General features: G+C 43.7%; 1 protein-coding gene across 3 annotated transcripts in view; it reads right to left on the bottom strand.

Moving 5' to 3' along the window:
• Dock2 (dedicator of cytokinesis 2) overlaps window positions 1–14,265 on the bottom strand; it is a 397,939-nt gene that overhangs the window by 252,180 nt on the left and 131,494 nt on the right. For all 3 annotated transcript variants that reach the window (XR_007352105.1, XM_048815769.1, XM_048815762.1), the window contains exon 26: window positions 4,137–4,285. Coding sequence is in view for 2 of the 3 variants with exons in the window: in XM_048815769.1 (XP_048671726.1) it covers window positions 4,137–4,285 (149 nt within the window). In the remaining variant the exon portion in view is untranslated. The remainder of the gene's footprint in view (window positions 1–4,136; window positions 4,286–14,265) is intronic.

The following is a 14,265-nucleotide window of genomic DNA, read 5'->3' on the forward strand; positions in this document are numbered from 1 at the left end:
CTCAGCAGCCAGTCAGGCACAGAATGAAGTCCCTGTGAAAGGACCTTTCAAAGTAACCACAGTTGACAACTAGACTTGCTCAGTAGGGGGTGGGGGTGAAGAAAAGAGTTCAGGGGGTTGGTATCAGGTCTTTTATCCTCCACCTGAGCTGGGCTCTTTCATATGCTAAGTGGACTCTCTCAAGCTGGGCTAGGGAATTAAACACTATCATTAAAAAAAAAAATCAACACCCAGACTAAGGCATCAAGTCCCCCACCCCCAGTCACATGCCACCCAGGATTACACAAAAAAAGGGTACCCTACTGAGCTGGGCTGTAATTACCCCAGTAATGACCACTGAAGTCAGCCATCCTTGCCCACCCTCCAAATGGAGGTTGGCTTGGCGTCCTGCAACATAATTGCTAACTTCCACATGTGGTCCACCCTGGTGGTCAGTAGGTGGACAGTCTACTGTGGGGCGGCGGGACAAGGGATTGTTTCATAGTGCCAACTAAGAGCCAGTAATAAATGGCTATTCTATTATTAGCATAGAGGGTGGGAATAACCAAAGAAACACCCAGGGTCATTTGCCCTGGGAGTCTTTTTATATTTTTCTTCCAAGTTTCCAATTTTTTACAGGTCGGTGCCTGTAAGAACCAAATCTAAGGCACATCCTATGGTCTGGATTTTCAAACTCAGGTCTTTGCACATGGCAGGTCCTGCTACCCTACGGAAATGAGTGAGTTGGAAGTCTTTGCTATCTTGTGGGTTTTTTTAAAGCCACACTGGAAGGTGTTAGATTGTATGGACTTAATTTAAGAGCAAAGAATTGTGAATAAATGCAACTGTTCTTCCATTTTCAGTGAACGAATACCGAAGGGGGAAAAAGATCATTTTCGAGCAGCAGCTCTTAAAGTGTGGTCTCTGGGCCAGCAGCAGCAAAGACATCTGAGAACTCATTAGAAAAATAAATGATCAGACTCCCTCCTCCAGACCCAAGATTAAAATCCTGCTGTAGGCACCCAGGTCACTGGGATGTGCACTTCAGTGTGAGGTCTTCTGCACTGTATGTGTGGTCCTTCATCCTGGCTGCCTGTTAGCACCACCTGGCAAACTTCTCATTGCGATGCCCCTGCAGACCCCAGAGCTATTAAATCAGAATGCCTAGCACTGGGCACTGGGCATGCTGCTTTTAAAGGGCTCACCAAATGATGTGAATGCACAGTCAGCATCGAGAATCACAATAAACTAGAATAAGAGAAATTTAGATTATATGCTTTTGACTTAGGATTTTGGCTCAAAGTAATCACGACCACAGAATGAGTCCTAAGCATCACAGAAGCAGCATTTGAGAGGAGGAGAGAGATTTCTACCTTCTTGAACTGGAGGGGAATGTGAGGCTCATCAGAAGTAATACAGCCTTGTCCCAACTGAGTGGTGACAGTAGCACTTAATAACTCATCCAGCAAAGACAGTTCCTCAACTGACGAGAGGGATGGGCTAGTCCCCACAGTCTGGTCTCAAGATAAAAGCCATGCACTCAGAGGTAGTGAAGAGTGACACCACATTGCATGCAACTGACTCCAGATGCCACAGACCCTAGGGACTTCAGGCCTCCTCACTGCTGTGCAGCCTTGGACCCCTGAGTGCCCAGGGTGCATGGGACAGCAGGCTCTCCCCACTGGCGGCCAGTGTAACAATAGCCTATTGGGGCAGTCCTTGAAGGGGCCACTTCTCTGGGTTTGGCAAATCCTCAGCATCCTACTTTACAAATAAACTGTGGACTGAGGCCACTCTCCTACCCAATTCAAGACCTTTACAATTAGCCCATGATAGCCGGGTTCCTCAAACTGGGGTACACTGGCATAGTTCAAAGGATCTTTGATTTTTTTTCCCTATAATGAAAGAGATCTGAGCATTACTGAAGGATAAGGAACACTGCAAATTGTCTTTTCAACAGAAAGAGGCAACACTCCTTAGGATGTTACTGCAGAGATGATAGGCCAGCCTCCACATCCCTACAGGGCAGGAGTCAGACCAAGCTCTCCCTCCAAATGACACTAAGGATCCAGTGGCATAGCTTGGGGCCTATTCAAGCTGGCAAAGTGATGTGCTTCCAGAAACTGCCTCACATCATCACCCAAAGGGTCTTGGGTATCCAGCCCCTTAGGTATTACCTCCTTCCATGAAACAGGGTGGGGATGAGAAAGGGAAGGGGTACCCTGGTGCCTATGGTGACAGAGACTTTGCAGTGTGACCAGCCTCCGCTTGAATTTTGATCCTGGCATTTATGTATTGTCTGGTTTTAAATATTAATTAAGTCTATGTCAATTTTTTGAACTGCAAAATAGGAAAATCAAGCCTCAGTGTTTAAGATCAGGGTGGGCAGACAGAATGTATGGATGGCATTTTACACCATGCTGAGAAAACGGCAAATGAAGTAGCAGCTATGATCCCTAATTATTCACCCTGAACACCAGCTGAAGATTCACCTCCTTTGTAAAGGTTTCCTTGAAATAAATTTATTAAAACACACACATACACACACACACAACAGAGAGAGAGAGAGAGAGAGAGAGATCGTCGTTTGCAGCTCTAGTACCCTTAGTATGCATGTAGACTCTAGTTATTATATTACAGATTGAATGGCCCTTATCTGAAATGCTTATGATTGAAGTGTTTCAGATTTGGATTGGATTTGGATTTGGAGATATTTGCATATATATAATGATATATCTTGGGGATGAGTCCCAAGTCTAAATAGGAAATTCATTTGTATTTCATATATAGCTATACATACAGCCTGAAAATAATTTTATTCAGTATTTTAGTAATTATGTGCAAGAAACAAGGTTTCAAGGGCTGGAATTTTCCACTTGTGGCTTGCTCAAAAAGTTGATTATTTACATGTCTGTCACAGTTTTATTAAAGAAACAGACCTTGCTTTCATGTCCCCAATGCCTAGCACGCACTTGGCACATCATATATATTTTTGAGTGAATGAATGTAACAAGATACTGCATTCACCTAGTAAAAAGAAGAATCTTTTTAAAAAATTTTTAGTGCAGCATAGTTATACATAGAATGGGGTTCATTTGGCATATTCATGAATATGGATCACATAGTTTTCTTCATTTCAATCCCCAGCACTTCCTCTTCTGCTCCACCGCTCCCTCCCCGGATCCCCTTGCTCTACTCTATTGGTCTTAATTAGAATGGCAAGAATTGGGGGGAAGAGACAGGAGAGAGGCCACACAGGAAGAAGCTGATAATACCAGTTGACTATGAGATACAAGCAGTAGAGAATCATAGATGCAGTTCATCCCGAAGGCTCTTTGAGGATGTTCTAGGGAGGAGAGCCTGGGAGGGGCAATGCTTACACGCATACTTAAAGAAGGCTGACAGTTTGCATGGGTCCACATAGCCTTCTGAAACCAATCCCATTGAAGGGCAAACTCCCCTGTGGACACCATCACACACGATAGAGCTGCCCGAGGAGCCACCTCTTCCAGTTCCTAAGAATTCCAGGCCTGCATCTTGTCACTGCCTCGCAGCCGATTCTTGTTTTCTGCAGATTGTACCCTTGAGAAGCCCTCCACCTGCCCCTCTGAGACCAAAACCTTCCTCTTGGTTCCTCTGACTGATCTGTGTGTGCGTGAAGACTACCAAATATACACTGGGTTCACTGCCTCAGCCACCTCCCTGCCACTGTCCTGCTCAATCCGGGAGTATGGGCCTGGGTGAAATGCCCATTCCCCAGGAGCTTGACCATTTTTGCTATGCAGGGGGTGACTGGAGAGACAAAACCCAAATCAATCCATCCAGGAAGCAGGTACAAGTGCTTTCTTGATGGTAGAGGCAGAAGAACAATGACCAACCTGCAAACCAGGGCTCAAGCACATGGCAGACATCAACTGCCTGCCTAAGCCTACACCTTCATGCCAGGACAGGAGCAAAGGTGCTCCACACCTAACTCCTGCTGTCCCAAAGAATGGCTCACAGCAGGGAGGTAATGTCACTGGTAAAGTAGGCCCTGAGCAAGCCTGGGCTTCTCTCTTTAGATTTCAGCTGCTCTTGATCAGCATCAATATTTTAGAACTTAATCATCTCAACCCTCGTCTGAGCCCAGGACCACCGGTGTCATCAGGAGGACTCACCACGTCCTGGCTGCTGAGGACCTCCAAGATGCTGTTGAGCAACTCCACGCAGTACTTCTTCTCCTGGACCTGGTGCTGCATCTCGTCCTTCTGCTCCAGCAGCTCCTTCAGCTCCTTGGTGATGACAGGAAGCAGGATGTCCCGGCATTCTAGAAGGAAGGGCATTCACAGGCATGTGGCTTCCCCACTGTTAGGTTCCTTTCTTTCTTTCATGTGTGTATGTGTGTGTATATATAGACACACATGCACACTTATACATATATATAATTACATATTATGTATAGTTCTTCATTAAAATTTTTATATTTAAAGTTATAATTATGTATAAACTATATTATATTTATATGTAATTATATTTTATTTTTATTTTTTTAAATTTTTTTAATTATTTGTTGTTCAAAACATCACAAAGCTCTTGATATATCATATTTCATACATTTGATTCAAACAGATTATGAACTCCCATTTTTACCCCGTATACATATTGCAGATTCACATGGGTTACACATCCACTTTTTTACATACTGCCATACTAGTGTCTGTTGTATTCTGCTGCCTTTCCTATCCTCTACTATCTGCCCCCTCCCCTCCCCTCCCCTCCCATCTTCTCTCTCTATCCCATCTACTGTAATTCATTTCTCTCTCTTGTTTTTTTTTTCCCCTTTCCCCTCACTTCCTCTTATATGTAATTTTGTATAACCATGAGGGTCTCCTTCCTTTACCATGCAATCTCCCTTGTAATTATATTTTTCATTAAATAAATTATTCATAAATATATTATCCTTATAATATTAAAATTAGGTTAAGATTTCCTTGGAATATCATTCACAATTCTAGTTCCTCCTCTATCCCCAATTCCCTGGAGGCAACCAGTTATTTCATTCCGTGTGTGTGTGTGTGTGTGTGTGTGTGTATATACTCACATACACATATGGAATATATATAATATATACAGAAATATATGTTATATATAGAAATATATTTATATATATATATATATATATATAAAATAAACTCTCTAGTCGTTTTTATTGCACTTTTCCTTTAAGTCCATCATGTTCAACTGGGGCTATGAACCTTCAAGGTCTTTCATATGACCTTGCATACACACATGCCATTAGGAAACATAATGTCATTTTGTTTTGCTTTCTTTTTAAAAAAGGGGCCTTGGCTGCATATTAGCACTCAGCACCTTGACTCTTTCCACTCACCAGTCTGTCCGGGAGCACTTTGGATGTTATTGCCTATCATGGCTAACTGGATTACTTAACTAGGTTTATTACTTAACTAGGTTAACTGCCGAGATCCCATTCGTGGGCCTTCTCACTGTTGCAAACTGTACAAAATGTGAATAACTTTCCTCATGCAGCCTCGTGCACACTGCTTTCATTTTAAATAAATTAAGACTTTTGCAGGGAAGGGCCTCTGTCTTGACATTGCTGTCTTGAGAAAGTTTTGGAAGGTTCTGAAGCCTAAACGGCTTTATCTCTTTATTTCCCTTGGAAATGGAAGGGATTAAAGAACAAAACAAATCCAAACATGTCTCAAGCCATTCACACCCAGGTGCTGCTGGAGCTGAGCTGTGAATCGTATACACCGTGATTTCCTTTAAATCAGTCCAACAATAGATGACGAACACTTTTGACCTTTGGAAGCACCATATTTCTAGAGTTTCAGGGATGAGAAACTCTAGACAGGTTCCTGCCTGTCAGTTACTTAAAACCTGACAAAAGTGATTAGCCATAAAAACAATGAGCAGCGGCAGAAATTAGGATAAGAGAAAGGTGGAAAGAGCTAGTTGCCATCTCTTGTTCTGTCTTGTTCTGCCTACTCCCTGCCTTCCTCAGGACAGACCTGACCCCATACATGGCGTCCCTCTGCTGTTTGAATCTTAAGGGAACATTTATAATACTAACTGCAGACAGTTATTATATTATTCACATATATTTATATTTTTTACAAATATATTTATATTATTCACAAAAATATTTTCCTTATTAAAATTTTAACTATTAAAATTAGATTAGTATTTCCTTGGAATATCAGTCCCAATTCTATTTCCTCTCTATACAATTTCCTGAAGACTTTACAATGTGCTGGGCTTCTAGACACCCTTTCAAGTGTCTTGTGTGAGTCACCTTGGTTAGTCCTCCAGGTGACCCCAGGTGGTAGGTGCAATTTCTCCCTGATGAGGAAACAAAAGGACTCCCTTGTGTGCACCACTAGGATCTGGTACAGGAGCCTGATGCAAGCCTGTGCTCTTAGTCGCCCTGCAGGAGGCCACCTGGGATACCTGCTCCTCCTCCCAGAGCTATTCTGGGTCTCTGCTCTGATGGCTGGCTCCACAGCTTTCCCAGATTCTGGGTGCACCTCCCTATCTTCCAAATACTTTTATTTTAACTTAAATTTACCAAAGTAGGGTTCAGTTGCTTGTAACCAAGACATTTCAACTGGCAGCCTCACAACATGCCCTGAGGACATCAGAAGGAGAAATCGCTCTGGCTAGAAAGGTCATGGGAGACTTTATGGGCTGCAATAGAATCTTGTATGTCCCAGCTCTCACAACCCAAACTCAGCTTGTAGTCAAGTTCTAATCAGTGTAATTAATGTCCATTCAGCCCACCAAACAGTAAGCTCCATGAAAGTCGGACTGAAATTCCGACCAGAATCACAGAGTCAAGTTACATCTTAGTTGAATGAGCGAAAAAAGTGGCTTTTGAGTTGGCCCTAATACTGCCATAGGAAGAGCAGGGAATTAGAACAGTGGGTGATTTATAGTAGCCAGATGTAGGGGGAGTGGGACATTCTCTTGCAAGTGAAATAATTAGAGATAACATTTAAAAGGAAAGTTACAGAATGCAATGGGAGGTGTTAGTTCTATGGAAACAAATTTGTAGGCAACAAAAAATTTGATTCAGTTATGCTTGAAATTATAGATGAAATCACAGGCCACCGGTTTAATAGCACTTTATTTGTTTACCTATTACAGTAAATTTAAGTAAGAACAATTCAGACATAAGAAATTTGCACTTAAGAGGTCATTGGCCTGAGGGTTTTTGAGAGTACAAGACACTGGGATAGACAGACATTACCTTTTGCTTAGTGAGATAAGGGGAAGGTTGCAGAATGTTTGCATCCCAATTACCATAGGATTTAAGTTTAATCTATACTTAGTCCTTATCTTGTCATCAGGAAGTTGAGCTTCTGTCCAGATCTATTTATTTAAAAAGGTCAAGGAAACTTTTCCACAATGTTTGTTCAGAAGTTTACTTTTAAATGTATCTTTAAAAGAATATTAACTAGTAACTTAGAAACTTTGTGTCATTCCCTGTGTTCAGATGCCTTTCGCAGGAAACCAGATGTCTGGAGTAGTGGGCTCTTTGTTAGAAGCTGCAACAACCTCACCAACTTGGGATACTTAACTGCCTGATCATGCCTCCACTGTTGTTCCCACAATTAAACCCAATAGAGGGTAAGAACTGTAAATTCTCCTATTACATTAGACAAGGGTTATAAAGTCTTTTTAAGTTAATTTTGACCATTTGACCCAGCTATCCCTCTCCTTGGTCTATATCCAAAGGACTTAAAAATAGCATACTACAGGGACACAGCCACATCAATGCTTATAGCAGCACAATTCACAATAGCTAAACTGTGAAACCAACCTAGATGCCCTTCAATAGATGAATGGATAAAAAAAAAAAAAAAGTGGCATATACACAATGGAACATTACTCAGCAATAAAATCATGGCATTTGAAGGTAAATGGCTGGAGTTAGAGAAGATAATGCTAAGTGAAGTTAGCCAATCCCAAAAAAACAAATGGCAAATGTTTTCTTTGATATCAGGAGGCTGATTCATAATGGGATAGGGAGGGGGAGCATAGGAGGAATAGATGGACTCTAGAGAGGGTAGAGGGGTTGCGGGGGAAGGGAAGGGACATGGGGTTATTAATGATGGTGGAATGTGATGATCATTATTATCCAAAGTACAGGTATGAAGACATGGATTGGTGTGAAAATACTGTGTATACAACTGGATATATGAAAAATTGTGCTCTATATGTGTAATAAGAATTGTAATGCATTCCGCTGTCATATATAAATTTTAAAAAAGTTAATTTTGTAAGAAAATAAATAAGAGATCTAACAAAGGAGGTTTACAACACAACAAAAAGACTTGAACTTCCATAATCCCCTAGGCAAAAGGGAGCCACCAGAAAATGTCCTTGAAGAAGATTCATGTCACTGCAGTGAAAACAATGGCTGAAGGACAAAGCCACAGAGAATGGTGATGATGTCCTTGTAAGAATCCAAGTAGTGACACAGAGAACAGAGTCCTGGGACCTCTGCCCCAGATTTCTGACTCTGACACAACATATTGTTCTTCTGCTGAAGCTAAAGATTTGATAAGATCTTGAAGGACGGTGGAAGAAACCAATCAGGGGTGGGTAGTTGACTTGAGTTTACAACACAAGGAGCTGGGAAGGAGCTCAGTATGTAGTATGCTCAGCATCCAGGAGATCCCAGGTTCAGTCCCCAGCACACAAACAAACAAACAAAGTGTTAAAAAAAAAAAAAAAAGACAACATCTTAAGAATAAAAGAGCCTTTTGTTTCTCAAGACAATGAATCACTTAAAATTCCTCTCAAGTGAGAGTACTATGCGATCACTCAGGCCTTTAGGAAGGAGATGCTAGAAGGCAGCTGCAGGCCTGGCTCATTCATGCACTTAGCTAACTCATGTGCTCATTCAGTCAGCCTGACATTCACTCAGCCTGACATTCACTCAGTCACTCCACTACCTTTATTGAGGGGTTGCTATGTACAAGTACTGTTCCAGGCGGAAAGGAATGATCGTGGGTTAATCACCTGTCTCAGCAACCAAGGCAACAGAAATCAGAAGCAGATGTGTCTAGGTGACAAACGTAGAGTTTTTATGTATGTAGAGTGGCAATGTGTTATTAGTGGCCATAAAATACAGCTGTGGGATAACAGAGGCCAAATTTTGTACCCTAGTTAGGAAATCTCAGTTAGCTCCCATTTCAAAGTTTGAATCCAAGAGGAAACTGCTGATGATAGATTTCAGACATTAATGACACCCCCCCCCCCCAAGCCATGGGACTTTAAATTCCACATAACAATTGAGCTAAATTAGTAGATTCTAGTGGAAAGTTCTTACAGTGAGCTCCCCATTCCTAGGAGTACCCAAGTAATAAGGTAGCTGCTTAAGGTCAGAGACGATGGAAAATACCATATCAGACAAGAGGTTGATCAATATGATTGAGTCCCCATCCCAAATTCTAGGATTTCATAAAGTACAGGTTCTGAGCAAGTAGGAGGAGGAAGGATATATTTGCAAGTAGAAAAGCAGTGGAGATGTTTGCATTTCTTTAAGTCACTGGGGTTAAGGAGCTGCAGACCAGGCCCTAGCAGCACAGGTAGTTCATCTCTCTGGAAGGCCGCTTCACAGATTAGCAAAACCAGCATCCTCATAAGATGGAGGCTCCTGGTGCTGAGAATCAGCAAGATTCTCACCGAGGAAGCCATTAATAATATGGCCTGTTTTTCACAAAGTACTTTGTCTTCTCTTTAACCATGATTTCTCAGAAATGTTTGGCTCCTCTGTTTTCTAGATGAAATAATTTTTCTCATTTGTAATTGGAGCTATGAAATTATATTAGTCTGTAAAGCTTCAGGAAGCAGAGTTTCTAAATTGTCGCTTGATTGTCAAGCAAACAAACATAAATGGTTTAAGAGATAAATATTGCAAAGCCTTAAATCAATCTTCAGAGGCAGAGGTAATGAGTTCCAGAGACCTGCGCACCCTAGCAGGGTTCCTCCCTTGGGTGCCCAGAGTTTGATGGAGGCTGGGAGATCTGCCACCAGGTGACAAGTCCAAATTGTAATTCAAACCAGCCAGGGGAGGAATCTGCAGAGCCACTGACTCTTTGTATTTTAATCAAAAGGAGTTCTCTCTTTGCCCAGTGACTGCAGGGAGGAAAACACAGTATCTCCGGTTTTCTCTGTTCTTCAAGAAAGTTTGTCCTGTGGCAGCTGGTGCTCCCTCCCAGAATTCAGAAACCTCATCAAGTGTGATGTGCTGCTGCAGTCACCTCAGGAGTCGGGGGACACTTCACAACAAGGTGATACCTTTTCTCACCTGCTCCTCCATAACATTAGCCCATGGAGAGAATGAAAGGCACATCCTTTGTCCTCTTTGGAAAACCACCTAGAGGTACTTCAAGCCAAAAATAACATCCTTGACCATAGTCACAAGCCCCGTGACAGAGGAAAGCACTCCCAAGAACCACACCTGGAATCGAACATCTTCCCCACGCATTTGTTCTTTCTCCTATGCTCTCTTATGGGGTTCACACAATGAACCTCACAAACTTGGGCACCACCTTGATTTCATCCTCTCTCCATAACTGATATGCAGTCCATCATATCAGCCACCTTCCAGCCACCTTCTCCCTCATCCTGGGCTCACGTCTCCTTCCTACCTCTGCACACAGGAGTCCCCTGTGATCAGAAAACTCTTCAATGGCTTTCCACTCTCCTCAGAGCAAGCTGTATAAACTCTTGGCAGCTGGAGGCACTCTGTGAGACCCCTCTACCTCTCCCCTATCACCACCCACCACTCCTCCACCTCCCCCTCCAACCCATTCTTCTCTCCTCCTCTCGCTTGCTGTTTTGTTCTTTCCCTTCCAGTACTGGGGACTAAACTGAGGGATGTTCTGCCACTGAGCTACCTCGCCTGCCCTTTTTCTTATTTTGCAGTGTCTCCCTACATTGCCCAGTTTAGTCTCAAACTTGTAATCCTCCAGCCTCAGCCTCCCAAGCAGCTGGGATTTCAGGATGTACCCAGCTCTGCTTCTGGATTTCTGCACATTCCCTTCTTTGCCTCGAATGCTTGTCACCTGACTCTTTTTTGCCATCTAGGTCTTAACTTGGATATCGTAGGCTCTAGGACAACTTTCCTGGCACCCCAACTCTGACTTGGCCAGTTCTCCTCTGCATTCCCATAGTCCCCCTGGATACATTTCTATCTTGCCATTTATCACACTAGTCAGCTTTTCATAGTTGTGACCAAATATCTGACAAAACAACTTAGAGGAGAAAAGATTTATTTTGGCTCATTCTCTCAGAGGTCTCAGTCCATGGTCAGCTGACCACCGCAGAAACCTCATGGCAGAGGGGCAAGGTGGAGGGAGGCTGCTCAGCTCATGGCAGCCAGGAAGCAGCAGGAGATGGGGGTGGGGTGGAAATAAATGCTTCCAGCACAACCCCCAGTGCACCTACTTTCTCTAGCTGGGTCCACCTCCCAGAAGTCCTTTCAGACCCACCCCTTGATGATTCAACCATTGTTTAAAAGCTCTGCATCTGATATTGGGGATCATGCTTCCAATGTGAGAGTTTGGGGACACTTCAGATCCACGCCATCAAAGTAGTCATTATCTATGGAATAGGAAAACAGTGAGATTCCTGTTTATCATCCAAGAAGTGAAGTTGAGACCCAAGCTAAGGGACAAGTGCTGCTAATCACTCCACATTCAAAATCAAAATTCTCTCAAGAGTTGGGGTACACCATCACCCCTGCAGGCCTTCAAGGGGTTCGGTACCAGCCCTATGCCCGTTTGCATGCACTCATCGCAGAACTGAGAAGGTTTGAAGGGAGCCTCTGCATATAATGCAGTAACCACAAAGAGGCACCCTGCCTACCCTACCCCAAAGCAGAGACCAAGCAAGCAGAATCAAAGATGTCACTCATGAAGTACGTGAGACAAGACTGTCACCTGATGTCCCTTTCAGGAAAATGTCTGCTGTCTCTAATCTGGAATGAGACAGACTGTGGAATGTTCTGGAGTGCAGGGCCCTGGGCTTTCCCAGCCCCTGCCTTACTCTGGGGAAGGAGATTAACATGACCAGTGGGTTTGTATGGGGGTCCAGTCACGTCCCATGTGGGCACCCACATTTATAAGCCAGATGGTGGCAGGTGCCACTTGGAATTTCATTCCACTCCTGGCCAGCCCCTCACTTTGTCACCAACATGGGTTAATCGACTCTTCAATCCTGGTCGATTTTTCACACTTTAAGGTGAAACTCATTTGGCTTTGGCCAAGTTCCTACTGATGGGGAGGCAAACTTGGCTCAGCTCAACCCCCTTGGGGACTGGGACAGCTCACGGCTATCAGGTCGCTCTGCCTCCCAGGCCATTTGGTGTGTGGGCTTGATTGAAACCCAGCTTCTCCCTGGCAAGACTGAGTGTGGCCTAAGCCCTGTTAGGCTCTGCTGGGCTGCTCACCCTACCGAGGGTTCAGGAGTGTTTCAGAGTCAGAGTCACCTGGCTAGATCAAGGAGAGGCCAAGGAGGGCCTCTGCAGACACTACCCAGCCCTGACAGTCAGCAATCCGTCCTTGCAGCCTCCCTCCCCAGCCAGTGTGCAAGAAAAACGAATTCCACCCACCAGGAAATCAATAGCTATCCACAAACTTCAAATTCCAGCTCAGGTTGCAAGCCTTTTACAACTCTACTATCATGTCCCCAGTGCATTTTTCTGTGGCTTCACATGATTCACTTTCTTTGCCCCCCTGAAAACACAATAATTACAATATCAAGCAAAATCCATGGCTCTCCCCCTAAGACCCTCAAGGCTAAACAAATATGGCCCACTCTGAGATGGCGTGGCTAGTGGCTGTGAGAATCTCCTCAGGTATCTTAGAAGGCAGAGAATCCTTCAGATGACATGCACTTCCAGAACTTGATGCTAGGCACCTCAAACCAAGCTCTTGTTTTTACCATATATCCTTTATAGCTAACATGTGATTTTTTTTTCCCACTCGACCTATAAGCAAGTGCCCTGTGATCACTTGGTGTATACCATGCAGAAATCTAGTGAGGTCAAGAAGAGTAGATTGATACTAAATAGCCGGAATTTTTTTAGAGGATAAGATATGAATGTGTACAAAAAGGAAAGCCATGCTATTTATAAATATTATTGTAAATCTCTGATAGTCTTGGTATATTTATTTCTTAAACATATAAGCTTGATTGATTTTATCCACACACACATGCACACATACTTAGTCAATGAATACTTGCTATGACAGATGCTTTTCTGTGGGATATTATATTCTAATGAGCTGTTATAAGCAATTTACAAGGTAATGGTTCTCTTCTCCAGGTTGGATTTTCCAAAAGCAAACTCTGAGATAAAGTTTGGGTGAAGGTGACTTAGAAAGTGTTCCAGAAATAAAAAATAATAATAATAAAATAAAAAATAAAAAACCTCAAAGTGTAGTGGGAGAGGGAGGTCGTAGAGGGAGATGGTGGGTGCATGAGCCTCACAGAAGGTAGCCTCCAGGCTTGACCCACAGGTAGCTCTGGAGATGGAAGGCCACAGGGAGGAAGGACTAGAACATCCAGACCAGGGGATGGGCAGGGCCTGGGGTGTCTCCTGAGCACAAGCAAACAGCTCCTGCAGGCTAAAGGCAGCCCTGGGAGGCAGGTGCTGTGAGGAGGGTAGGCCTGAGGCCCAGGCACAAGGGATCCCAATAACTGCCAGCAAGACAAGAAGCCAGGGAAGAGGTGGAAGAGAGCCTGCGGATTGACAAGGCCATTTGCATCTGGGGCAGCCAAGGCAGGCCACTTTGAGATGCAGATAACACTTGAGGTACGACCTGCTGGGTGCCCAGGGAATAGCATGCAAAGATCTCAGGGAAGAGCTTTCCAGGAAGAGGAAATGGCAGTCAAGGTCCTGGGGTACAGACATGCTTTGCTTGTTGGGGAATCACTTGGACAGAGTGTGGCTGGACTGCAGGAAAGGGAGACAGTAATGTGGACAACAAATTTAGAGCAATTGGCTGGTGCCAGTTCTTGAAAGGCTCTGGGCTCAGGAGTTTGGTTGCTGGGTGGAGATAAACATTTTTTTGTGTGTCTGTTTTTAATGGAGAGTGGAAGGTGTACATAGAGAGTAAGGCAGGACAAGCAGCAGGCTTTTTGTAGGGAGAAAGAAAGAGTCTACTATGGCTGGGAATATAACTCAGTTGGTAGAGTGATTGCCTTGCATGCACGAGGCCCTGGGTTCAATCCCTAGCACCACACACACAAAAAAAAAAAAAAAAAGAA

This window comes from Marmota marmota, unplaced genomic scaffold (genome assembly GCF_001458135.2).
Source record: "Marmota marmota marmota unplaced genomic scaffold, marMar, whole genome shotgun sequence".
In the NCBI taxonomy this organism is placed as follows: domain Eukaryota; kingdom Metazoa; phylum Chordata; class Mammalia; order Rodentia; family Sciuridae; genus Marmota; species Marmota marmota.